This window comes from Aquarana catesbeiana, linkage group LG05, assembly GCF_042186555.1.
Source record: "Aquarana catesbeiana isolate 2022-GZ linkage group LG05, ASM4218655v1, whole genome shotgun sequence".
Lineage (NCBI taxonomy): Eukaryota > Metazoa > Chordata > Amphibia > Anura > Ranidae > Aquarana > Aquarana catesbeiana.
In genome coordinates this window covers 590497693-590525627 of record NC_133328.1, presented here as the reverse complement: position 1 = coordinate 590525627, position 27935 = coordinate 590497693, and the positions used below count along the sequence as shown (strand labels likewise).

The window sequence follows — 27935 nt, the reverse complement described above, 5'->3', positions numbered from 1 at the left end:
ATTGATTGCCAGCGTCAACACCTGAAGGTAGGCTATAACTCAATAAGTAATTACTTGAGGCTCTGTGACCCATGATGTACGATAAAGAAATATGAATGTAATCTATACACTGGGGGGGAGAACCTCTGGGGGAATCTAGGATGTAAAAGGACCTGGGGGTCCTAGTAGATGATAGGCTCAGCAATGGCATGCAATGCCAAGCTGCTGCTAACAAAGCAAACAGAGTATTGGCATGCATTAAAAAAGGGGATTAACTGCAGAGATAAAACGATAATTCTCCCGCTCTACAAGACTCTGGTCTGACCGCACCTGGAGTATGCTGTCCAGTTCTGGTCACCAGTCCTCGGGAAGGATGTACTGGAAATGGAGCGAGTACAAAGAAGGGCAACAAAGCTAATAAAGGGTCTGAGGATATTAGTTATGAGGAAAGGTTGCGAGCACTGAACTTATTCTCTCTAGAGAGAAGAGACGCTTGAGAGGGATATGATTTCAATATACAAATACCGTACTGGTGACCCCACAATAGGGATACAACTTTTTCACAGAAGGGAGTTTAACAAGACTTGTGGCCACTCATTAAAATTAGAAGAAAAGAGGTTTAACCTTAAACTACGTAGGGGGTTTACTGTAAGAGCGACAAGGATGTGGAATTCCCTTCCACAGGTGGTGGTCTCAGCGGGGGGCATTGATAGTTTCAAGAAACTATTAGATAAGCACCTGAACGACCACAACATACAGGGATATACAATGTAATACTGACATATAATCACACCCACATAGGTTGGACTTGATGGACTTGTGTCTTTTTCAACCTCACCTACTATGCAACTATGTAGATGAGCATTATGTGTGGCATTGGAATTAGTCCACAATTGGCACACACAGCCAAGTAACATATAAAAGACATCAGCAACATCATCTTGGTTTTTTATTAGGACACCATATATACCCTCAGCCCATGTACACACCGGTGCGACTTGTCATGCAATTTGACAGGTCCAAATCCCCTGGCATGTAATTGCACAGATGTCAGCCAAGTCGCACTGATGTGGCTTTGAAATTGTGCATTTTCAAGTGAAGTTGTATGATTTTAAAGCTGCATTCTGTGTGAATGGGGGCTCAAGATCCTTGTGCTGTTTTTGTGTGTTAATCTTAAGAAGTACAGACAGAAAAGTTTATGAATTTGGTGTGATTTTATTTTGTCAAAACATGCTACAAATTATGTAAAAAAATGGCAATGGAAAAAAAACTGTGCAAAAGACATAATTCACATGTAAAACACAAAGGCTGGCTAGAGACTTGCATTCTGGGCTAGGAACGCTCTTATCCTCTGTAAAAGCTCCTTCTTCACACTGTCAGGCACCAAGGCTGGAAAAGGAAAAACAACCATTAGTTATTATTTGAGAAGCGGAGGAAATCTCAGCAATAAAGCTTACACATTTGTTACTACACAGAAACAGTGAATAGATCATTTTAAACAGCAATCTGATAGGAGAATATGCATTGGCAGCCTACAATGTGCACTTCTTCAGTTGGCCATTGGGCTGCTTATCAGGGTCATCAAATAGGCAGCCCAGCAGTTAACTGAAGGACCACACATGGCAAGCTGACAAAGCTGCTGCTACTTGCAAGATAGAGTAGTGCTGCCAGCCTGCAACAGTACCGTTTTACTGGCAGGATCTCCATGTAGGAGACTTTGGGACAGATTAAAACATAGGAAATTTGACCTACCTATAAATTCCTTATCTTGGACTACAATACAGGAAACAGGACTGGTATTATTAGACCAGGGTTATATACTACTACCTTCAGGTTGTTGAACACTGGCAAATACTAATATAACCCTGCCTGCTCAGTTTTTTTTTTTTTAGCTAGCAATAAGGAGTGATCAAGACACACACAGTGTCTAGTACAGTACTCTTATTTACAGGTAAGTCAAAATTCCTATTATCATAATCGTACAATATATAGGGCTGGTATTCATACACCACGGGACATACTCAAGCAATAGAATTGAGGGGTGAGCTACTGCATAGCAAAATGGAACTGCCAACAAGCTCTTAAGAAACACAAGGATTAAAGAACCCGAACAGAATACTCTGATTACAGCTTGGAGCACCTTATGGCCGAAGCTCACATCAGCTGAGACCTGAATGTCCACCTGGTAGAATTTGGAAAACACGCGAGAAGAGGACCATGTGGCGACCTCGCAAAACCAGCCACTTGATGCTAAAAAGCCAGACAGCCCTGGTGGAATGGGTTCTGATGGGAAAGGGAGGAAAATGTTCCTTAAGAACTTGAATACGGAGCACTTTTACCCCCTTCCTGCTCAGGCCAAAATTTCGGCTTTCAGCGCTGTCACATTTTGAATGACAATTGCGTGGCCATGCAAAGCTGTACCCAAATGAATTTTTTATCATTTTTTCACACAAATAGAGCTTGTTTTTGATGGTTTTTAATCACTATTGGGTTTATTTTTTCCCCTCAAAAAATGAAAAAAAGACCAAAAATTTTTTTTAGAAAATTTTGTAAATAAGTCATTTTTGTCCTTCACTGATGTGCACCGATGAGGAGGCACTAATATGCAGCACCGACTGGCATAGATTGGCATCACTGCTGGGCACTGTTGGGTCTGTACTGATTATCTGTACAGGTTTCCCCTGTGAGGAAATGCTGCTGATCGGCGCTCTCCTCACACGCTGTTACTTGATGTGGTACGTGATCTGACAGTTCAGGGTCGTGTGCAGCCGGCGACCTGCTCCCACCGTGATTGGACACAGCGGGATACAATCAGCGTGTCTGGCGGACGCAACGTCCGTGGGGACACAGCAATCGTTTTTAGGAGAGGCAGACCGCCGTTCTGTGAGAGGGTAAGATGGAGATCTTGTGTCTGTCTTCACCCAGTCAAAGCATCCCCCACACAGTTAGAAAGCACTCCCTATGAGCATATTTAACCCTTTGATCGCCCCTGTTAACCCCTTCGCTGCCAGTATCATTAGTACAGTGACAGTGTATATTTGGTAGCACTGATCACTGTATTAGTGTCATTGGTCCCCAAAAAGTGTCAAAAAAGTGTCACGTGTCTGCCGCAATATCGCAGTTCCACTATAAGTCGCTGATCGCCGCCATTACTAGTAAAGGAAGAAAAAGTAAAAATACCCCATAGTAGACGCTATAACTTTTGCGCAAACCAATCAGGATGCGCTTATTGGGATTTTTTTTACCAAAAATATGTAGCAGAATACATATTGGCCTGAATTGATGAAGAAATATGTTTTTTTATTGGATATGTTTTATAGCAGAATGTAAAAATAATTTTACATTTTTTAAACTGTCAGTTTTTTTTTTTTTGTTTCTAGCGCAAAAAAACCCCAAAAAACAAAAAACAAAAAAACAAAAAAAAAAAAAAAAAAAAAAAAACGCAGAGGTGATCAAATACCACCAAAAAAAAAGTTCTATTTGTGGGAAAAAAAGGACATCAATTTTATTTGGGTACAGCATTGCACGAACGCGCAATTGTCAAGTAAAGCAGTGCCATATCACAAAAAATGCCCTGATTATGGCGGGGGGGGGGGGGGTTGTTTAAACCTTCCGGAGCTGAAGTGGTTAAAGAACGCCTTGCAATGTGCTGGAAAAAAAAAAGTCAGGTGCATGTTTTGGCCTGCTGACCCACTGGAGATAAATGGGAACACAACGCAATCTGAAAAAAAAAAAAGGGCCCTAAAAATCTTTCACCTAGTCTCTTCCTGTGAACGCTTGGCCTGCACCTGCATCCTGGTGGTGAAAGATTTTACAGGCTTGACACCTAGTAAAAACTAAAGCAAGTGAATTAAAAAGAATGAACTTGCCTTGAACTTTTGTGCATTTTTTGTGCTACAGTCTGTGCAACTTGTACCTATAGACAAGCCTATAAAAAGGCTTAACTATAGGTACTGTAAATATCTCCTAAACGTGCACCATTTAGGAGATATTTACCTTGTAGTGCGCCAATGTCATTGGCGCATATGCTATGAAGAAACCCTCCGTGCCATTTCTCCACTAGCAAGTGCGGTGACTGACGGCTCTTGCGCACATGCGACTCCGGCCAGTCACAGAGCCGGAGTCCGTGGCCCCGGAAGGAAGAGGGGAGAAGATGGATGCGGCCACCAGCACCATACTAGCCCATTATGCTTGTACTTTGCAGGGGAAAAAAAAAAGAGGAAGTAAAACCCATTAGGGTTTACTTCCTCTTTAAATCTCCACTAATTGCAATTAGTTGGAATCAGTGGACAGGTCCCTCCTCTAAACAAAACAGATCCCCTACTAAGCAAGAGGAGTCCACCCCGTATAAAATGGGCCCAATAGTAGCAAAGATAGCATACAGCATTAAAATAGCTGTGTAAAGCTGTAAGCTGTGAAGATTTCTCTGTATGGTAACCCATCTGGCTTCTTCAGGTTTAGCCATGGGTTAAATATCATGTATATCTAATAGGTAAAAAAGTGTGCGTTTCCGAGCCTTTGCGCGGGTATCCGGGTGCATTAGAGCAGTCTCCGAGTATTTCAGAGTCTCTCCAGCGCCCCCCACCTCTGGCCACATGCAGTATTGAATGCAATAGAAGTCAATGCGGAACGAATTAGCTTAGTTTCCATTGACTTCTATGGGGAAACTCGCTTTGATATGCAAGTGCTTTGGGTTACAAGCAGTCTCCTGGAACGGATTATGCTTGTAATCCAAAGTTCCACTGTATATACAACTGCCATGCCGGGCGTGTCATAACGTCGTGTCCGGGCCTCCAAGAGTCAGATGACCAGGGACCATCTGTTGCTCGGAAATCTCTATGGCCAACTTCCGGCACCGGTGGATTCCTTCTCCGGTTTGCAAGGGCGAGCCGGTAGAAGCACCGGAGGGCGGCGTCCCCTCCTGCCACCTGTAATAACAATGAAGCAGCTAAACTGCCGCTATGATTTTTCTTAGGGTGCAGGGAATCGCCGGCTGAAAAGAATGATGATACCGGGTTGATGCCTGTGGATGCAGGCATCAACCTGGTATAACCACTGAAATGGGAGGACGTCCATGTACGCCCTCCCGGCAAAAAGTGGATAAAAAAAAAAAAAGAGGCAGTGGTACAATACTGAAAATTGAAAAGATGCTACAACCTTGATAAAAATATATAGTAGGATAAGGAAAATAGCCTGCGCTAGGACTACTGCTGCACATGCCGTCCAATAATGTAGAAGGATGAAAGTCTTCTAACCTTGCTGTGTAATGGATTCCCCCTTTTGTCTTGTTGGAATATTAGGGTCCATGTGCACTGGCATAAAAATGGCTGCTTCTACAGGAGTTTGGGGTTCTGCCTGTAGAAGCTACTCAATGTTATCCTATGTGTCCATGCAAATTAGGATGATTACAGGCATAGTTTGAGCTCAACGTTTAGAGACAGAAAAAGACAAAAAAATCCTTCTGGTTTGCGTTCCTGACTGGAGTTTTCTGTTAAGGCATCAGCTGGTGGAAAAATGACTGGTAAATGGCTGTGTGAAAATTCCACAGCATTACTTCAGATTTGATAATAATCTATTTTTCCTCAAGGAATGTGTGTCAGGCACTGGAATAGCGTGACATCATCCACAGAGTGGTTTGAATTTAGTAATGGCATTTTTCACACTGTCATTTTGCTACCGGTGTAATCTATCTGAACTTGATTTTGGTATCACTGCCTCCTTTTTAAAAGGAGTCCTATACAATTTTAACAAACAGTTTTACCCACTGGACACACAGTACATGTTATTTAACTCCTGAATAAACTTGAAGGAGGTGAAAAGAGGGGAATCTTCTCAACTCATCATACTGAGTAAGTAGAGCTTTTTTATGTTGCATATTTGTCACTGGACTATGAATTGACTTGTTTACACACAAGGCAAATGCAGACTGATACCTATTAGTCTTTATACCAGATTAGCAGAGGGTTGCTTTAATTTAATTAAACTGAAGCCGGATATATTATTTTTATCTCCTAGAGTGTGCAGAAGTGAGCAGTTTGTGTATACATGCAAATTGTAGGAGAGGGTGATAAGACTCACCTCTGCCTTTGGGAGTAATCTCTGCGACCAGATCATCAACTGTGACATGTTCTAGTCCTTTTTCATTGATTACATCTAAAAGATAGGGTAAAAACTGTGTTAAAGAAGTCATCAGTTTGAGCTCTGGAAACAGCAAGTACAGCAGGGAAAAGAGTGTAAATCGGGACATTTAACCAACTAATCACAACTCAGGCGATTGGATATCTATACTTTTTTTTTTTACAGCACCTGCTAGGGGTGTGAAGACATCTGTAAACCTCTTGCAAGTGCCAACAGAAGAGAAGGTAGAAAAAAGAATAAAATACAAAAACATCCATCCAACCTACTTCCTAAACGTAAATAACTGAAGGTATCGTCCCAATGAAGCCATAAGCTTGTTATAACAACATGAACCAAGAATGTTTTTGTACATTTGGCGGCCAACAACTTGTTAAACAGGCAATAAAGGTCAACTACTTATACCAGTCTTTCTCAACCTTTTTAACACCCTTGAAATAAGTTTTAGCTCTCAGGGAACCCCTGCTAAAAACCATGATGATATTTTAGTGTGATGCTCAGTGGGAAGAATTCCACTTATACGTGTGACCATTGGGAAGAATTACCCCCTTACAGATAGCTAAAAAGATCATTGGTATCGGTGAGAACTTGTTTAATGAAGTAAATGACACAGAGTTAGAAAGAGGGTAATATGTCTCTAGTGGGTACCATCCTTTTGAAATATTTAAAGATGGTTTTGGAGAAGAAACACACCTAGGGCTTCTCCAATTAAGCCCTGTCTCCTCCAGAGAATTGGCTATGGACTGTTATGGTACCTCATAAATACATGCAAATAGATAAAATTTCTGTTTATTCAAAAAGTAAACATATTAAAAATGCATATATGAACATGAATATGGATAGACAATAATATTGTACAATCATGTTTCACAAAATGAAAAAAAAATGAAAAAAACAAATTTACAGTGCCCACAAGGGTGAGTGAAGGCAGATTGGTAAGTACTCGCGGTCAAGCCGCTTCTTCAGGAGGCGTCCTAGTACATTTTCTATAAGGTGAAATAATCAGCATTACAAATACAATTACAACACATTTGAAATATGTAAGGAAATGAAAAGATATAGCATTGGAGTAGTTAATTGACTGGTTTATATTTGCACTCACCAACCACTGCCCCTAAGGACATGAACGGTACTTGTGAGACGCACTCACTGGGCGTTTCCCCGGGGGCAAGCAAGGGGGGTAAGTTGGCCAGGTACTGATATATGTAAAAATAAAAATGAAATCAAAAAGGAGAATGAGTATTCAAATTGTCTATAATGCAAGAAGTGAGAGCCACCTCCATGAATGATGTGGGGACAATCGTGAGGGGAAAGGGGAAGGGAGAGGGGGAATGAGGGGGGGGGGGGGGATGGGAGGAGAGAAAGGGGGGGGGAGGGGAAAACCAAGGAAGGAATGATTGGGTCCTCAATCATTCCTTCCTTGGTTTTCCCCTTTTCCCTCCCCCCCTCCCCAATCCCCCCCCCCATTTTTTTCCTTCCCCCTCTTGTTTTCTTCTTGTCTTTTCTCTCCTCCTTCCCCCTTAGCTCCCTCCTTTTCTCTCCTCCCATCCCCCCCCCCCTCCCCTCCCCTCCCCCCCCCCCACAAGTCTCACAAGTACCGTTCATGTCCTTAGGGGCAGTGGTTGGTGAGTGCAAATATAAACCAGTCAATTAACTACTCCAATGTTATATCTTTTCATTTCCTTACATATTTCAAATGTGTTGTAATTGTATTTGTAATGCTGATTATTTCACCTTATAGAAAATGTACTAGGATTCCTCCTGAAGAAGCGGCTTGACCGCGAAACTGTCGAGGTTACGTTCATGAGTACTTACCAATCTGCCTTCACTCACCCTTGTGGGCACTGTAAATTGTTTTTTTCATTTTGTGAAACATGATTGTACTATATTATTGTCTATCCATATTCATGTTCATATATGGATTTTTAATATGTTTACTTTTTGAATAAACGGAAATTTTAACTATTTGTATGTATTTATGAAGTACCGTAACAGTCCATAACCAATTCTCTGGAGGAGACAGGGCTTAATTGAAGAAGCCCTAGGTGTGTTTCTTCTCCAAAACCGTCTTTAAATATCGGTGAGAACTTATCTGAGAGGCAGAAATTGCTCAAAGAACCCCTAGCAACATCTGAAGGAACGCTATGGTTCCATGGAACTCTGGTTCGGAAAACCCCAACTTAGTGCAATGGAGAGATTTTCATTTAGAGTTCTGGGTCTCCGCCATCTGCACCCATCGCTATTAAACAAGGTCTCATTATCCCATAGTTATATTCCACAATTACTGACTAGGGCATTCTATCTGATCCCCAGCATACCTGCAGGACCAGCAGAAGCAGGGACAGGTCTTCTGAGGTAATATGGCCTCTGTTGCACTGAAATCCAAAGCCATGTTATCGTCCCTGACTGAGTTCTCCCCTTCTAAACTACAGATTACTTCCTTGATATGTTATGTTGACAAAGAGAGGTGGGGGTGTTATATAGTCCAGCAGGGGTGAATTTAAGCAGAGGAGCTGGCAACACTGCTTGGGATGTCTGTGTAGAATGTTGCAGCTCCCTACAGACAGTGCTATCAGATCTGCTTGAATTCTACCCAGCTGGACTCAACCTCTCTTTATGGCCATAACATATTAAGGAGGTGATCTGTAATCTAGCAGAGGAGAACTCAGGCAGGGCGGATAACTCTGCTAAGGATTTCAGTGCAGCAGAGGCAGCATTGTCAGTTTACTAAAGGAAGTTAGGAGATCACTGGATTCAGGCAGTATCAACAGGTAGATTTCTGTTTTTGCAGCTTCTTTAAAGTAGATCTCCAGCTTTTAATGAAGTTTAGAAGTTTGTTATGACCAAACTGGACCAAATGAACTGTTACCTAAACTAACAGATGCAGCTGCTGTGTGCACTGCATATACTGTATAAAGCCTCAGCTGTATACATTATACAGCACTGTGTTCCGGCACTGGGACAGGAACTTCCCGTCCCGCTCCCACAACAAAATTGAGTCAGACTGAGCACTGATCTGCCATTCACAGGGAACTTTTAATACTATAAAATTAATATAAAGCTTCCTCTGATTGACTGAGGCAGAGAGGTGGACAATTTCATGATGTTTGTCTCAGCCAATCAGAGGGAGCTTTGTATTCATTTATAAAATGCAACGCTTCCTGTAAAAAGGTTGAGCTGTACTCATCTTGACTTGATTTTGTTCTGATTTTTTTTGTTTGCATTTGTTTTATAGAAAATCACTTAAAACCATCAAACAATTAGAGAATTTCTGAAAGCCAAGGACCTGTAGAAAAAAAATGGTTAAAGTTACAAATTTTTATGGCATGATAATTGTACAACTGTTTTTCAAATGTGCAGAAACACAAAGTACTGCCCATTTAATAAATAATTGATATACCAAACATATGAAGCCTTAAAATTGTGTTTGCCAGTGAAATGGCAAAAGACTACGGTACCCAAAACTGTCCACAAGTGACACTTCAAAAGCCTTTACAGGTTATCAGTTAAGAGCTAACTGTGAATGATGGCCATAGAACTACTGCTCTCACTCAAGTGCATTTCTTATCTTTTTTACATTGCAGTCTTTAAAGCATTGCACCCATGATCAGGGTGAATGAATGTCACACCTGTGTGGGAGGAGCCCCGCACGGCGGCACAGTTTTAAAATTGTGACAGTGGGTGCGGGGAGAAAATCCCCTACCTGCTGTCAAAGCGGGGAGCGCTGGCGGCAGGTCACTAGGAGCATGTTACACCCTTAATATGGGTGTAACATGCTCCTAAAGGTGACTTATCCTTTAACATGTGTGGTGCAGTCGCCACTTACATATATATGTGTGCACCAGAGCACATATTTGCATTTGGGTATGTGCATGTGGGGAGACGGGGTTGCTTGCAAAATTTTCTTAAGTGTTACTTTTTTTTTTTTTTATTTCAATCTTTTTTTTTTTTTTTCGTTTAATAAATTTTTATTAGAGAAAAATAGAGCAAAGATAAACATATGTCACAAAATAGATACACATTTGGAACATAAAAAAAAAAAAAAAAAAAAGAAAAAAAAAAGAAAACAGTTTCAGTATCTACAACAAGTAGGTGTAAACCAATATACCAATAACTAGCTGTAAAGTTATAAAAAGTGCTATTGTAATACCTAAGTAAACAAAGGATTCATAGTATGTGAGCCCTTAAACAAAACATAGTGAAGAGAAAGCTTTGCTTTAGTTTAAGGAGAGTAAAGCATAAGAGAGGAAAGCAAAGGAGAGGATGAGAAAATTAGATGATAGGAAAGAGTATAGATAGGAAAAATAGAATAGGAGAGGAAAGAGAACAGATAGTGGGAAGGTGGGAAGGGGGGCATTGCTGCCATGCATGACAGTATATTGAAAAGAACCAAGACATTAGGATTTAAATGGCTAAGCTTGGGCGATAAATTAATTTAAGGGGTTTGCATTAAAAGGTCCTTATAGGTGAAGGTGGATTGAAATTTTATCCAAGAATCCCAGGTTAGAGAATGTTTCTTGGAAGTACCTCTAATGTTGTGGGTAATGCTTTCCATAAGATGTACGTTATTGACCATTTGTAACCAAACTCGAACAGAAGGGATTGTTGGTTGTCCCCATAGAGTCGGAATTAAGGCTTTGGCAGTGTTCAGTAAAAGAGGGATAATTGAATGTTTATATAGTCTTATAGGAGTTGTCGTAGAATGGAAGAGGATAGCCCATGGATCACTGGGTACATTAATATCCGATATCTGTGCTATTAGACTACGAATGGTATCCCAAAAAGGTCGAATTAGTGGGCAAAACCACCAGACAAGCGTGTGAGTAGCTTTGTTCCCACAGTTCCTCCAGCACAGTGGGGAACTGGCGGGGAACATTTGGTGTAGTCTAGCTGGGGTGTAATGCCACCTGGTCAGCAATTTATAGTTGACCTCTGACATTTTTGAGGCTAGAGAGGAAGTATGGGCTAATTGAAGGATCTTATCCTTTTGGTTGTCAGTGAGGGAGGAATGAATCTAAATCAGATTACCATTTAGCCAGGAAAGGTGGAAAGTTGGGATTTTGAAGAGCAATGAGGGCTTTGTAAAATAGGGATATGCCATGTAGAGGTGGATCTTTAGGGTAAAACATTTCTTCTATAGCATGTAAATAACCAATACCTCTAAGCAGATTAGGAAGGGAACTTAAATGTTGTAGTTGGTGGTATCTCAATTTATCCATAAATGTAGCAGGTTTAGGGGCAAGAATCGTACGTAGCGGTTTAAGTGTGTTGTTACGGAGAACATGATGTAGAAGTAGAGGTTCTTCAGATCTCCATGATTTAAAACCTGGGTCTAGTAAACCCGGTAAAAAATATTTATGGTTGAGGAGAGGTAATAGAGGGGAATTATAATTTCTTGAAAATTTTGTGTGTAGTGCATCCCAGATATCTAAAGAGAATATAGTGAGAGCCGAAGTATTTTGAGCTAGAGTTCTGGATGCGGGGTATCCAGGGGGCTATTGAAAGATCCATTCCACTTAAAAAATATTCAAGTTGTACCCATAATTTCGATTTGAGAGCATATTTCCAATCAGGCAATCTGGAAAGAATAAACGCTTGATAATATGCTTTGAAATTAGGAAGTGCCAGACCACCTGAGCATTTGGAGCGAAACAATAGCTCTCTGGATATTCTGAAATGACTAATCTTCCAGATAAATCTGGAGATCATGGTTTGTAATATAGTCAAGAACCCTACCGGTACACCTAATGGGAGCATTTGAAAAACAAAAAGGATGCAAGGCAATATATTCATTTTAATTATATTTACTTTCCCCAGCCAAGTGTGTGATAAATTGGACCATTTTTGTAAGTCATCCCTGATCTTATTTAACAAGGGCATATAATTATATCGAAAAAGAGAATGGGGGTGAGGAGTAAGATAAATACCCAGGTACTTCACACATTTCGGTTCCCATTTAAAGGGAAAAAGAGGTTTAAGGGAGAGTGCCTCCGACTTGGGAATATCAATGTTTAAAATTTCTGATTTGGATAGATTTATTTTGAAGTTAGAGATGGAGTGAAAATTGGAGAATGCTGTCATTAAATTTGGAATTGAGATGCGTGGCTGTTGAATAAAGAATAGTACATCGTCAGCATAAGCTGCGTATTTATGGGATTTGTTGCCTATTTGTATGCCTTTGATATCAGCATTATGTCTAATTGTAGCTAGGAAGGGTTCTAAAGTAATAGCAAAGAGAAGGGGTGAAATGGGGCTTTATTTCAATCTTTTAAGGCTTCATGCAGATTGGGGCTTTGTAGAGTTTTTCTAGTAGGAGAAAAAAACGCTTCAAACAACACGCTTAAGCTGCATTTATGCAAAGGCATTTGAGCATTTATTTCATTTGCCAAAATATTAATTTATTCTAGTCATTGAAATGAAAAACGCTCAAGCGTTAAATGCACCCAGCACTTAGGCACGGTTAGATGCATTTAAACGCGCCAGTCATTTTTTCTGCTTCAAAGCTCCTCTCAACAAGATTTTGGGGTGTTCAGAATTCTGCCCCTGCCTCTAAAAGCCTATATATGCATGGACTCATAGGCTAAAGCCATGTACACACTATTCGGAAAAAAATAAAAAAGTCAAAACACCTGTAAAATAGACCTTTGACAGCTGCAGTGTTCATGAGGCGTAACACTTTAATATTTTATTGCTATCAAAATAGGCTAACAAGCACCAATACTAACCATGTATTTGCATTGGCAGGCAACAGGTTCTTCTCAGTTCATTAACCGCTTGCCGACTGCCCGCCGTTGTTTGACAGCGGCAGAATGGCTCCCCTGAGCGAATCACCGTAGCTGTACGGCAGCCGCTTTAAAGGTTATAGGGGGGCGGGCGCGCGCTGCCGTGGTACTGAGGAGCCGATGCGTGTGCCCGGCGGCCATGATGTCTGCCGGGCACATGCGTCGCTCCTGACAGAGCCAGAACGAGGGTCTGAGTGTGTAAACGCACAAATCTACGTTCTGACAGGGGAGAGGAGACAGATTGTGGGTTCCTAGTATATAGTCTCCTCTCCCAGGCACTCCCATCCCCCCCACAGTTAGAACACACTGAGGGAACACATTTAACCCCTTGCATGCCCCCTAGTGTTAACCCCTTCCCTACCAGTGACATTTATACAGTAACAAGTGGCTATTTATAGCTCCGATCGCTGTATAAAGGTCAATGGTCCCAAAAAAGTGTCAAAAGTGTCCCAATGTCACAGTCCCAATAAAAATTGCAGACCGCCCTCATTACTAGTAAAAGCATAAAAATAAAAATGCCATAAATCTATCCCCTATTTTGTAGACGCTATAAGTTTTGTGCAAACCAATCTATATACGCTTATAGCGTTTTTTTTTAACCAAAAATACGTAGATTACATAACTGCCTAAACTGAGGAAAAAATTTGCACATTTTTTTAAATTTGGGGATATTTATTATAGCAAAAAGTAAAAAAATTGTGTTTTTTTTTCAAAATTGCCGCTCTTTTTTGTTTATAGCACAAAAAATAAAAACCGCACAGGTGATCCAATACCACCAAAAGAAAATTCTATTTGTGGGGAAAATAGAACGTCAATTTTGTTTGGGTACAGCATCGCACGACTGCGCAATTTTCAGTTAAAGCGAAGCAGTGCTGTATCGCAAAAAAATGGCCCGGTCAGGAAGGGGTTAAATCCTTCTGGGGCTGACGTGGTTAACCACTTGACCTCCAGAGGATTTAACCCACTTCATAACCAGGCCACTTTTTGCGATATGACACTTACTTTAACTGAAAATTGCTCAGTCGTGCGACGCTGTACCCAAACTTTTATTATAAATAAATAAATAAATAAATATATATATATATACACACACACATACACATACATACATACATACATACATATATACATATATACACATACACACACACCTTCATAAATTTAGACCAATATGTAATCTGCTACAACTGTTTGGTGAGAAAACAAAAAAAAAATTCCCAATAAGCGTATATTGGATTGGTTTACGCAGACGTTATAGTGTCTACAAACTGAGATCCATACTGGAATTTTTTTTTTATACTAGTAATGGCGCTGATCAGCAACTTATAGCGGGACTACAATATTGTAGGTGGACAATAAGACACTGACTGACATCTGACACTTTTTGGGAACCAGTGACACTAATAGTGATCAGTGCTAAAAATAAGCACTGTACTAATGACACTGGCTGGGAATGGGTTAAATGTCTAGGGCAATCAAAGGGTTAAATATGTGCCTAGTCCTAGTTTTGGTGTACACTGTGTGCGGTTTTTACTAAGGGAAGAAATCCATGCAGAATCCATGCTTTCCCCCCTGTCAGAATGGCAATCTGCCTTGTTTACATAGGCAGATTGCCATTCTGTGTTCTTTATTGACGATCGGCAGGAGCCGCAGTACATCGAGTGCCTGGCACCTGCAGATTAGCTTCTGCAGGTGCCAGGCAGGGGGCGTGCGCCCCCTACAGGCGGAAATGCCAAAATCACACACACATACATATACACACACACACGATCTGGCACACAGCTGCCGTCCCTGCTATAGGGTGGTCAGCAAGTGGTTAAAGCAGAGTTCCGCCGGTTTTTCTTTTTTTAAAAGTCAGCAGCTACAAATACTGCAGTTGCTGACTTTTAAAATAAGAACACTTACCTGTCCAGGGAGCCTGCGATGTCAGCTCCCTAAGCCGATCTGTCCCTCGGCTCTCGGGTGCTGCCGCCATCTTCGGTAAGGGAATCAGGAAGTGAAGCCTTGTGGCTTCACTTCCTGGTTCCCTACTGCGCATGCGCGAGTCGCGCTGCACGTTCCCACTGGTCCCTGCTGTCTCCTGGGATCCGTGTGTCTCCCAGAAGACAGCGGGGGTTGGGGGGGGGGAGAGACGGGAAGTGGCATAGATACCCGCGGGTGGCACGGGTATCTATATCTATGCCCGGAGGTGGGAGCAAGATACCTATATTAGACAAGTATCTGCTCCCCCTTCCCCCTGAAAGGTGCCAAATGTGACACATAGCAGAAGCACGCACAAAAGGTGACAGACGACGCAAGTAATCAACAGACAAATTTCATTCTTAATCCAAATATCAACTCAATCTTTAAAAACGTAAAAGAAACCTTGTTCTTTGACTACAACCAAAAATAGTGTGCTTATTTTAGCCCCTGGCTTACCGGTTTCCTTATCTAAACCAAGCATCAGCAGGTTTATTATTATTATACAGGATTTATAATGTGCCAACAGTTTGTGCAGCACTTTACAACATTAAGGCAGATAGTACAGTTACAATACAATTCAAAACAGAAGGAATCAGAGGGCACTGCTCATTAGATCTTACAAACCTAAAAAAGGGGGGGGGGGGTCAAGTCATACAAAAGGGGCCATTATATTCAGACAGCTAAACTATCCAGTACAGGACAATGTCAGAAAACACGTGTTTTGTAGCATTCTGGTAGCACAGTGTTTGCTATGGCACAGTTTATGTATACACAAAAGACATTTCTCCTTTGTGGAAGTAAATCTGAGATAAGGAATGTTATGGAATGAACTATTTGTGGTCTTTTGTTGCTGCCTCATGTGGTCAATGAACCACTCAACAAATTTTAAGTTTAGCTTTTAGGTTTAAAATAAAGAGCACCTGATATACAGCTTGGAAAAAATATTAAAAAAGTGTATGATAAAATACAGACAATGTGTTTTTGGGGGTGGGGGTGAGCCTCCCCCCTTTTCAGGGACAACAATTGGGAGAGAAACATACAAGCATACGTTGAATTTAGGCCTCAGAAAAACACTACATACCTTTGCAGTGCGCCTTCAGCTGGTCTCTCCATCCACATTCAATTAGTTTTGCTCTCAACAGGTCTTTAAGGCTGAAAGAAAGGCAGAGAAATTCCTAAATGTCCTATAAAAATGTGTGTTAAACATACAGACATCACCAACAGTCTGAGAAAAACGAAGGGATCTGGAAGCCACACACCGGTCTGATGATAAGTGCCTTTATTAATAAAAAAGTTGAATCATGGAGGTATTCAAAAACACTACAGCAGAAGTGTACAGGGATCAGCTGACGCGTTTCGCACTCACAGCGAGTGCTTACTCATAGCTCATCACCAACAGTCTGTCAACTTATTTTAACCTCATAAAACCAAGACAAAAGTATTATTAGAATGACAGCCAGCTCTTTGCAAATACACATATAAATGTGGATGATGGCTAAAGAAGTCTTGTCACCTGTAACCCATGCACTATTGTTGTGACAATCCAATTCTCCCTTTGCTGTCCTTGTTTTTCTTGTCGATGTAAACTGGTAAGTGGACCCACTGACACCAATGGTGGATAATCCCACACCGAGTTGAAAGAGATAATGCCAATGGAAACATTGTTTATAAACTGCAATTCCCTGGCTTGTGTGTAAACCTTCCATTTATTAAAACAGAGGGGACCCTTCCTCACACAGCTCTTGGTTTGTATACCTAAAGACAGCACTACTAAAATTAATGGTTCATCTGCAACATAGTTTGTAAAATTTAGTACAATGGCATGATAATAACATCTAGTCCTTTAGCCACTTCTTTTGTGGCCATAGCTCAACAAATCTGTGTTCACAAAAAAAACAAAAAACGAATGCATAAAAGTGCAGCCACAGGGGTTGATTTACGGAAACCGAAGAGTGCAAAATCTGGTACAGCTGTTTATGGAGGCCAATTAGCTTGTTTGATTAAACTTTGACAACCCCCCCCCCCCCCCCCCAAAAAAAAAAAAAAAAAAAAAAAACTGAAAGCGGATTGGTTTCTATGCAGAGCTGCACCAGATTTTGCACTCTCCAGTTTCAGTAAAATCAACCCCTGTGGCTGCACTTTTATGCATTTGTTGTTTGTACAAATCAGTCATGCCCAGCCTTGGGTCACATTGGTCAGTTCTTCCCCCTGATCTACATCTCCAAGAGTTCTTTCCCTACACATGGTATTCAGGCAGTCTCTTAGGAGTCAAGGCAGCAGCAATATTTGTTAGGGCATATATTGGTGTATATACTGTATGTAAAAAAGGACACAGAGAGGCAGAGATAGGCAAAACTCTGCAGTCTAGGAGAGGAGAGGAGAGGAGAATGTACATGTACAGCAGAGATGCACAGCACAATTTTTTTTGTTTTGCTCAGACATATGGAGGAGCTCCAGTCTCCCCCCCAAAAAATTAAAGTCAGCAGCTACAAATACTGTAGCTGCTAACTTTTAATAAAAGGACACTTACCTGTCCTGGAATCCAGTGCTGTCCTCAGCCAAGCCGATTCTTCAGTGGGCTTCGGGTGCCAGCATCTTCACTAAGGGAAACCTTGCGGCTCCACAACTGGCTTCCAACTGCACTGCCCAACTGAATTGAGGGGGTGGGTGCCTGTCAAAATCAGGTTCCTGCTCCCTTCTCTCCCCAAAAAGGTGCCAAAATGTAAAAGGGGTAGGAGGGGGAGGAGGAAGAAGAGCGGAACTTACCCTTTTGGGTGAGTCCTAAACTGGTGGGGCTTTTGCCATTTTTTTGTCTAGCCCTGAATGCACCTCAATAAAAGCCTATGTGTCCATGCACACAAGGGCTTTTAGAGGAGTTTAGAGGCAGAAAAATTTAAAAAGGATAAGTTTACCCGATTTTAGGGTGTAACATGTTTCTAGTTGTGTAGTCATCGCTCCCGGTTCCCCCCCTCCTCTTTGTGACAGCAGTACAGGTAGAAGTTACCTGTAATAGCTGTCACTGTTTGAAAACAGCAGGGCCATGCGGGTCTCCGCCCACATGGCCACGTCATTCAGACACACAGCTCTGCGTGTCGGAATGAACTACAAGCCCTGACATCCTTAGCGGCTGTCGGCTTGTAGTTCTCAATTAACTACCATGGCACTGTGGAGCGCTGTAGTAGTTTATTGAGACTTCCTGTCTGAGTATTGGCTTACCTGTATGGGATGTACGGACAGTATGCAGGAGAATTGCATGGTATCAGCGATCTCCTGATCACTGGTGCAATACAGGCTCCCAATACAAAAAATAATACATTATTAATTATTGTTGGGAAAAGGTGAACTTATCCTTTAAATAAAATTCTGGCCAATGAAATAAATAAATGCCCAAACACTGCTAAATTCGCCTAAACTGGTTTATAAAAACGTAGCTTAGGGTGAGTTTTTAACGACAGAGTTTACAATAAACCAGTGTGCATGAGGCCTAAAGTGAACCTTTCAATAAAAACTGAAGTTCTGCTTCTCTGCCAGTCCCTGCTACTCAAACAAAATCAGCAATACAAAAGCTTAAAAAAAAAAAAAAAAAAAAAAAAAAAAAAAAAGGGTTTAAAAAAAAAAATACTCATCTTGGGCCTGATTGCCAGGTGGCAACGGTGAAATCAATGTGCCTTACTGATGCCTCCAGGGATAGCTGGACACTTGAAATTTTGCCAGAAGGCAGCGGGGGGGGGGGGGGGGTTAGGGGGTCAAATGAAGTAACCCACACCTCTTCTTGCAGAAGCAAGGAGAGCTTTTCTCTGTCATTTCTTGTGAAATATTTAATGTAACCATTTTGGCTCCCCTCTAGTTTTGGCTGTGCGAAGCTTGCATGGAACGTCCCGGTTTATTAATAAATGTATGGCAGCACATGTAGCTGGTATGGTATGCTGCCCATTGTAATGCAATCATTTTCAAGCCAAAAGTTTACAAAGAATAAACAAAACACGTACCTGAACCCAAAAAACTACTAAGGTGCCACACTACTCACAGCACTTGTACAAACACACAGCCTTTTGTGAACCTGCATAACCTTTCCACTATAATACCAGCGTCTTACCAGAAGTATAACTTTATTTTAGGTCTCAGATTCAGGCTGTGGGAATTCTTACAAAATTGTTGTTATAATGTATCAGAACTTGTTATTATTCGGGCTGATGCACATTAAGATAAAACAGAGCACATATTTCACATGACTAAAAAAAATACCAATTAGAAATCCAGAAAAAGGTGCGTCACTGTGACTCTTCCATTTAGCGTTAAGTTTTCCAGACACCTATAAGTAGGTATGTTATGTATGTACAGTAAACAAGGAGCACCACATCTTCCCCCGTGATTGACACTGATCTTCTATGCTTAGTACAGACCTTATTTTATGATCAATAAAAATAAAAAAAATAAAAAATCAGGGCAAAAATATGTCCAACACAGATAAAAACAAAAGCTACACAAAAAATGCATTTCAGATATTTACATATTGACCATTCTTTACATTTAGAGAAACAAACTTTGTTTTATGTCTGACTACTCAGGTACACAGCACGGTCACACAGGGTAGGGAGAGGGATATTAAAGGTTTTTTTTTTGTTTTTTTAATAAAATAATAAACATGTCATACTTGTCAATTGTTTTGCACAGAGCAGCCACGATCCTCCCCTTCTTGGGTCCCCTACCTGTGTTCTTGGTGCTTTTCCCCTCTTGAGTGCCCCCGGAGCAAGCCACTTGCTCTGGGGGCACTTGTGCGTGCTCGCTCCCAAGCTCTGCCCCCGCCTTACTGCCAGTGATTGACAGCAGCAGGAGCCAATGCAGGGTTTATGCTTGCCAGACACAGAAAATCATTCAGAAATAAATTAAAAAAAAAAAAAAAAAAAAACTGTCAGATTTCCAAAGATCTGTTGAACGTGCACACGAGAACGCCATCATTCATTTTGCCCCATTATCAACATTTTATGGATTGAGAACAACGAACGGTATATTTTCGTTCAATTACACGATCCGGTGTTACATTTTGACACACCCTTGTGCAGTCAAATTTTTCGAACGGTTTTCGATTTAGAAAATCAATCATTTATGCTAAAAAAAAAAAAATCGAATATGATGCTTCGTCTTTTGCCAGAAAACTTTGCATTTCAATAATCGAAATTACTTAGAAAAGGGTTCCTGTACGACTTTGGGGGCGACTTGAGGCGACTTGCATTGACTTCTATATAGAAGTCGTTTTGCAAGTCCCGCTGCTGTCGTGTTCAAGACGTCTGAGGCAGTCGCACAGCAAGTCTTGCTGCCTCAGTGTGAACAGACTCTTAATGGAGCGGACACTAGAGCTTGATTTGGCTGCTCAGCATGCGCTTGTACCGAGCACCCAAGTGCTTCCGTGTGTGAGGGTAACTTGAAGAAATAAAGTTTTTTTTCTCAGATGCGCTTCTGTCGAGCATTAGGAGAGCCCAACACTTCCCTTTTCCTTGCAAGAACCCAACTGGTGCTCGTCACACTGCAAGGTCTCTCCCCTCCCTGCTAGTCCCCGGGGTGCAGTGCTGGAGACAGGCAAGGAGGTGAGAAGGAGACAAACAGCACAAAGTTAAAAACATTAAAAGTTGAAGTTGCCATAAAGCCCCTTCGTTTTTAAAAGCCGCAGACATTCCTAAAAGCACCTCTGCCTAATAAAGACATCAACCCTTCATATTTTCCATCCTGGCAAAGCCATTTCAAGGTTTAAAGTGACCATACATCCAATGAGAATCCTTATTGATAAAACCGTTTCATGCAGTATTATAACTGAATGAGACAGTTGTCACATTTTTATAACTATAAATTATGTTTAAATAAATTATGGTTTTTAATGTAAAAATGAGACAACTGTCTCAATTATGATGCCACTGCATGGGAAAAGTTTTATCACTAGGTATTTTCATACATTTTCAGAATGTCTCTTTAATCGTGTCCCTAATGCATGATTACCTGAAAGGTGACTGTGTGCATGTATGCGCAAGTGACTGCATGTGACCGTGGGTATGTGACAGTGTGCATGTATGAGAACGTGACTTTATGCATGTGATACGGTTTTGGTTAAAATGATTATTATTTTTTTTATCAGGACAAGTGGATTGTCATGAGGGACAAGTAGATCGGTACCCCATTTTTTTTTTTTATATTTCCACACCTCTGGACCTGCTACAAGTGAGACTATTATGAAAACGAAACCTCAGACATGAAAATATGAACAAAGCATATTCCTCTATAGCATTGTTTCTCAACTCAATGCTCAAGGCGCCCCAACAGGTCATGTTATCAGGCTTGTCAATATTTTGCAGAGGTGATTTGATCAGTTTCACTGCCTTAGTAATTACCACAGCTGTTTCATCTGAGGGAAATCCTGAAAACATGACCTGTTGGAGCGCCTTGAGGACTGGAGTTGAGAAACACTGCTCTATAGTGTGTAATTGTCTCAATTAAGAGCGCCAAGTATAATTTCTGTCTGTTGCTTTGTTCCTCTGCTATCTGCATGAGTCATTTCTGACAAGTTTTCCCGACACCAAGAGAAAAATGGGGACAGGGTGTGTCCCTTCCCTCCAATGAGCTCTCAGAGATCTCCTCACTGAGCTCTGCAGATTGTAACTTTAGCTCTCCAATTTCTTTTTTTCTGACAGCTCAGACAAGCTTTATAAATTCTGGACCTTGAACAGCTGTAGAGGAGAGAATACTGCAGATAAACGGGTATAACTTATGCAGGAGGATCTGTTGCATCTCTGTATCACCTGAGGCTAATCCCTTATATGTAAGAGTTACAACCATACTAAGTATGATTGGAGAAGCTCAAAAGGAAACATCATCTTAAGATTTTTCATTGCAATAAATAATATATTGGTGCATTCAAATTAAACAAAGTAGAAGCAAACTTTAGAGAAACATATTAACTTGGCCTTGGCTTCGCATATCTTTGCATGTATGTAATGGAGCAATTTTTTATTTTGTGGGTGGGGATTTAACATAATCTTGTATTGTCCTAAAACTGAACTGCGGGTAAACCACTAAATACACACGACATGTATACAAGGAAGTTGTTTTACATACCAAAGAATTTGCGGTACTTTCCTGTCTATCTAGTCAACCAGCCAGGAGAGTGACACCACTTGCAGTTAAGGAATACCAAGGAATTTTCAAAGCTTAACTTTTTTTTCTTTTATGTGTACAGCAAATCTCTTTGACATCAGCTGGAAAATGATAATGGTGTGTTTAAAATGTATGTGTAAGGACTCATGCACACATATGATTTTACATAGGATCTTGTTGGCAAAAATATTCTGGGTAAAATCTTATTTGTACACTGTGTGCATGTAAAATCTGTGGTAATGTTACATGTGTACAGCACAAATGCACTCTATTGGCTGCTGCTGCTTGAGGCTGACCTGTCAACAAAAGCGTAATAGTATTGTATTCTATGAGCCTGTGCACACTGGGCACAAAATGGAAAAATCAGAATCAGAGGGCGAGCATATTTTATGTTGTACACATAAAAACAATTGTGGTAATGCTGCAATCGTACAGTGCAAATGTACCGCCAGTGCTGTTTAGGGTTGAGATATCAACACTGTGTGAGTTCATGATTGCCAGTGTTATTCTGCCTATTTGCCGCCAGCATGTGACTACTCCTTCATGGCTGACGTGGACATTAGTAGTTTAATCAGCAACGCAACTTCTGCAATGTCGATTAGACTACTAATGTGTATGTCGGCCATGAAGGAGTAGTCACATGCTGGCGGCAAATAGGCAGAATAACACTGGCGATCATGAACGCATACAATGTTGATATCAGCAGTGGCGGTACATTTACACTGTACAATTGCAACATTACCACAATTGTTTCTATGTGTACAACATAAAATATGCTGTATATGCTCACCCTCAGATTTTTCCATTTGTGCCCAGTGTGCACGGGCTCATAAAATACAATACTGCTGCATACAGACCCTAATAAATGATGGATCATAAAGCAGAACTTCACTCAAAAGGGGAAGTTCCACTTGCATCCTCCCCCTCCTCCATCGCCACATTTGGGTACCTGGTTTTGACCTGCTCCCACTTCTGGTCAGATCACAGCGGCAACCTGTGCGGCAGTTCGGTCTCCTCCTCCTTCTAGGACGTATCACAAGTCCCAGAAGACAGAAGGACCATTCAAAAAGCGCAGCTCGGCTCGCGGATGCGCAGTAGGAAACCGGCTATGAAGCCAGAAGACTAAACTGCCGGTTTCCATTACCTAAGATGCCAGTGCCTGCACCTGAAGCCGACTAAAGAATCGGCTTGGGTGAGGAAATCACTGGATCCCTGGACAGGTAAATGCCCTTACCTGTCCAGGTTATCTGTTAGTTGATGACTTAATTTTTTGGGGAAGACTGGAGCTCCTCTTTAATGCAGAGTATTGTTCGTCCATGTGCATGAGCCCAAAAACATACCTGGATACTTATTTCACAAAACAGAGTATAAAACAAGTGCAAACCACCCATCTTGTACTAGCCTGACATTGGTAAGGTGCGATCAATCAGCTGTGATCGATTCCTGCACTTAATTCTTAGCTTTTTGTTTCTTTCTGCTTTAGAACCCTACTGGAGTGCTATTTTTATCAAGAAGGTTAAATAAAAAGCTTTATTACATGTAGGGTGCAGCATGACTAAAACTTGAAAAAGTCTAATATAAATCTGGCTGGAGGTCCAAAATGAGAACTCTCAGTGGCAAAGACTCTTTAGAGAACCCATATATACTGAAAGTGGTTCTAAAGCAAGAAGACTTTTTACCTTAAAAGAGGAAGTAAACTTCCATCTCTGACTTTTACCTATAGGTAAGCCTATAATAAGGCTTACCTATAGTTAGTGTAAATATCTCCTAAACGTGTACCTTTTAGGAGATATTTACATTACATGCAGCCAGTGACATCACTGGCGCATGCGCTCTGAAGAAACGGCCACCCGTGCTGTTCCTTCCAAGCCCTGTGCCATGAACGGTGGTTCCCACGTGCATGCCTGAGCCTGATCTTGATCCAGCAATGTGCACAAAAGCAGCGGCTCTCTCCCTCCTTACTGGCTCAGATACAGCAGCGGGAGCCATTGGCACCTGCTGCTGTCAATCCCAGTCAGTGTGAAAGGAGCGGGGCCGAGCCGCCCTCTGTGTATCTTATGGACACACAGAGTGGGGCTTGAAAGTGGAAGCAAGCAAGTGGCTTGCTATGGGGGCACTCGTGGGGGGGGGGGGGGTCAGCCAGGAGCGCTGGCAGGGACCTGAGAAAAGGGGGAACGTGGCAGCTCTGTGCAAAACTATTGCACATAGCAGGTAAGAATAACATGTTTATTATTTTAATTTAAAAAAAATAATGGCATTTGTAATCACTTGAAGTAGGAGTTCTATGGAAAAAAGGCCAGATAAAAAAAATATATATATGGTCTTCCTTTTTTAAATTGTAACTTGCACAAAAGCATAAGAATAGTGGGATTGGTTAGACTGGAACGTACAGGCAGTTGTTCTTCCAGGCACTCTTAAACATGGAGCACCGTGGGGCTAAACCCACTGTCATGTACTCTACATGTCCCAATAACACAACACAGAAAAGTGGACGATGGCTTCTTATTACTTACCGCTCTCTCTCCCCTGTTTCAATCAGCTTCTGGTTAATAGCCGCTCTTATCTGAGCATCTTTGTTCATGGTGCAGGCTTGTAAGGAAAAATAAAATATCATTAGTAACTGCCAAACTAAAACTTCTTACATGCTGAAGAAACAAAATGTAAAATAAAATTTATACAAAAGGATAAAGACCAGTGAAATGGTTATCGAGAAATGGTTACCCTGCCCAACAGATATTTCACCTCTGGAGAAGAGTAGAAAACATGACTTCAGTACTAACCAGTATGCACTAAAACACACCAAGGGGTCGGCTAGGGGTTAGTATTTCAGTCTGTGGCCCCAATGAGAAGCTGTTCCCTGCATCCTGTCTGTATGACATCCGTACAGGAAATGAGGGTACAGCTGTAATCAGGAAAGGATTGCATTGGCAAAGATAAAACATTGGCAGCGTACCATCTCTTCCCCACTCTGCTAAAATGTGTTTTTGTCTGTGTCCTGGTTGGAGAGATTAATCATCCCTTACTGAACTAATAGGAAGTGATGGCAAATCTCCCCTATGAGGAGGGGTTACAGATGGCGATAAAAACAAGAACAAAGACTTTGAGCTCCTCTCCTCCTTGTCCATCTATATAACTTCTTGCATTCAGTGAACAGAATACAAGGTGTTTTGTGAATAGACAAGAGAGAGGAAGGGGCAGGTCAAATGACAAGATGCACAACTGTACTATGGTTTGAACTGTCATTTGCTGCAACAGAAGAAAAGCGCAGCCTGTAGTATCTATGATGAAAGAATCTGGTGTCACTAGCTTTGCTGACAAATAAGGATGAAGCCGGCTGCTCATGACGTCTTTGAAAAACATAACTGGAGAACAGAAGAAATAATGCAAGAAGGAAGTTAGTATCTGTTGGTTGTACTGCATAAGTTGAAGTCATGTTTTTTGGGGTGGGGGGGAGCCCACTTTTAAGATCAAGGCTTGGATTGTACATCGTATGCTAATGAACCTTAAGACTGGGTTCACACTAGTGCGAATTGGATGCAGGTTTCCCTGCATCCAATTCGCATGACAGGAGATTGTGACCGGCTCTCAATGGAGCTGGTTCACACATCTCTGTGGTGGCAGCGGAGTGGATTGCACAGAGGTCCTGTACGTCTTTGGCTCCATTTCAGGTCAGAATTCAGGCAGAAATTTGGGCCCGATTCGTCCTTGAAATGGAGAACAGGGATGCACTGGATCCTTGCAGTGAGCCGCATGCGAGGATAGTGTGAACCCAGCCTAAAAGAAAATAAAAAAAAAAAATAAAATAAAAAAAACTGTCCTTAAGGTTGGTACACATTGGCTGAATATCAGCCAGTTCAACAGAAAGTGGACAATTTGATCTGATTTTTAATATAAGGACACTTATATAAGGGGGGGGGGGTTCAATTTACAGCACACATCAATTTTGGTAGAATAATGATAAATGTGGAGTGAATGCTCCTAGCTAAAGAACATTATTTGTTATCACGTTGTTATGTGTAAAGTTCCGCTTTAAAGAAAGACTTCAGTCCTGTGCCGCCATCTTCAAATATCCAATGCAATACTCCCAACGCACACGTTCCTGCACAAACGACTGTATCTTAAATTGGGGTCTGAAATAATAAACAGCTGGAACCGACTGCAATCACGAGAAGGAAGTGTCACCAGCACACCAGGATCTCCAAAATTGGGTCCAAAATTTGTAATCGCATAGTATCCAAAAAATAAATAGAAGCACTGTGTCGCTCCGAAACGTCGCTATTTATTTTTTTGATACTATGTGATTACAATTTTGAACCCAATTTTGGAGATCCTGCTGTGCTGGTGACACTTCCTTCTCATCTTCAAATATCCAGTGTGAGTGCAAATATGCTGAATGTCTTTGCCTGTTTTGTTTTTTTTGGACCCAATAGAGATCTGCAAAACATGTGCCCAGGATCGGGGGAGTTTCCTGGCGTTGTGCACACACTGGTACACGATACCCAGGTTGCGCCTGTGTGGGGAATTCCTGGGTACTGTGCCAGGTTCCATAGACCTGTGTGGGGAATTCCTGGGTACTGTGCCGGGTTCCACAGACCTGCGTGGGGAATTCCTGGGTACTGTGCCGGGTTCCATAGACCTGTGTGGGGAATTCCTGGGTACTATGCCGGGTTCCATAGACTTGTGTGGGGAATTCCTGGGCACTGTGCCGGGTTCCATAGACTTGTGTGGGGAATTCCTGGGTACTATGCCGGGTTCCATAGACCTGTGTGGGGAATTCCTGGGTACTGTGCCGGGTTCCATAGACCTGTGTGGGGAATTCCTGGGCACTGTGCCGGGTTCCATAGACCTGTGTGGGGAATTCCTGGGCACTATGCCGGGTTCCATAGACCTGTGTGGGGAATTCCTGGGCACTGTGCCGGGTTCCATAGACCTGTGTGGGGAATTCCTGGGCACTGTGCCGGGTTCCATAGACCTGTGTGGGGAATTCCTGGGCACTGTGCCGGGTTCCATAGACCTGTGTGGGGAATTCCTGGGCACTGTGCCGGGTTCCATAGACCTGTGTGGGGAATTCCTGGGTACTATGTCGGGTTCCACAGACCTGTGTGGGGAATTCCTGGGCACTACGTCGGGTTCCATAGACCTGTGTGGGGAATTCCTGGGTACTATGCCGGGTTCCATAGACCTGTGTGGGGAATTCCTGGGTACTATGCCGGGTTCCATAGACCTGTGTGGGGAATTCCTGGGTACTATGCCGGGTTCCATAGACTTGTGTGGGGAATTCCTGGGTACTATGCCGGGTTCCATAGACCTGTGTGGGGAATTCCCGGGCACTGTGCCGGGTTCCATAGACCTGTGTGGGGAATTCCTGGGCACTGTGCCGGGTTCCATAGACCTGTGTGGGGAATTCCTGGGCACTGTGCCGGGTTCCATAGACCTGTATGGACTCCCACCAAGCACTTGCACCCATCAGCAAAGCTCCCTCCTGGGATGTGTTAGTCTTCTGGGATAGTCCTCCCAGAAGGCAGGGGGAGCCACAGCCCAGGGACAGAGGGAGCAGAGGGTGGACTGTCCCTGTGTGTGGTACAGATGGAGGTCTGACTGATAATAACACAGGCCTGCTGGTTGGGGAGAGTCAGGAAGGAGGTGAGGGGTCTCTATACTGAGGTCACAGACTGAAATCAAACCCTGCCTCCTCCCCCCACCCAAGGGCTTTCCCCCAGGCCCCTCATGTCTGAGCTCTACTTTCTATAAAGCATGGGAGGAAGCGGGGGACTCGCCATTACACATCTCCTCTCACCTGGCCCTCACTCCTCGCACACACCACACCGGAAACTTCGACTGGTTGCTTAGCAACCCCCTGCAAAGGCGGCGGGCAGAGATGGGCGGAGTTACCCTGAACGTGCTCATATTGCGACTGTTCCGGCCATTGTTGTT

The 27935-nt window shown here is 42.2% G+C and overlaps 1 protein-coding gene across 1 annotated transcript; it reads right to left on the bottom strand.

The window, feature by feature from the left end:
- Window positions 1-1174: 1174 nt before the first annotated feature.
- On the bottom strand, window positions 1175-27935 carry ENY2 (ENY2 transcription and export complex 2 subunit). Its single transcript, XM_073632156.1, has 5 exons — window positions 27799-27935; window positions 24515-24590; window positions 15940-16010; window positions 6058-6132; window positions 1175-1368 (listed from the first exon to the last, which is right to left on the bottom strand). The coding sequence occupies exons 2-5, from the start codon at window positions 24580-24582 to the stop codon at window positions 1292-1294; spliced, it is 291 nt and encodes a 96-aa protein (XP_073488257.1). The 5' UTR covers window positions 24583-24590; window positions 27799-27935; the 3' UTR covers window positions 1175-1291.

Coding starts and splice junctions, on each gene's coding strand:
- ENY2 (XM_073632156.1), bottom strand. CDS start 24,582: ATGAACAAAGATGCTCAGATAAGAGCGGCTATTAACCAGAAGCTGATT. Junction 6,133..15,939: donor GCTGAAGGCGCACTGCAAAG/GTATGTAGTGTT, acceptor CCTATCTTTTAG/ATGTAATCAATGAAAAAGGA. Junction 1,369..6,057: donor GATTACTCCCAAAGGCAGAG/GTGAGTCTTATC, acceptor TTCCTTTTCCAG/CCTTGGTGCCTGACAGTGTG.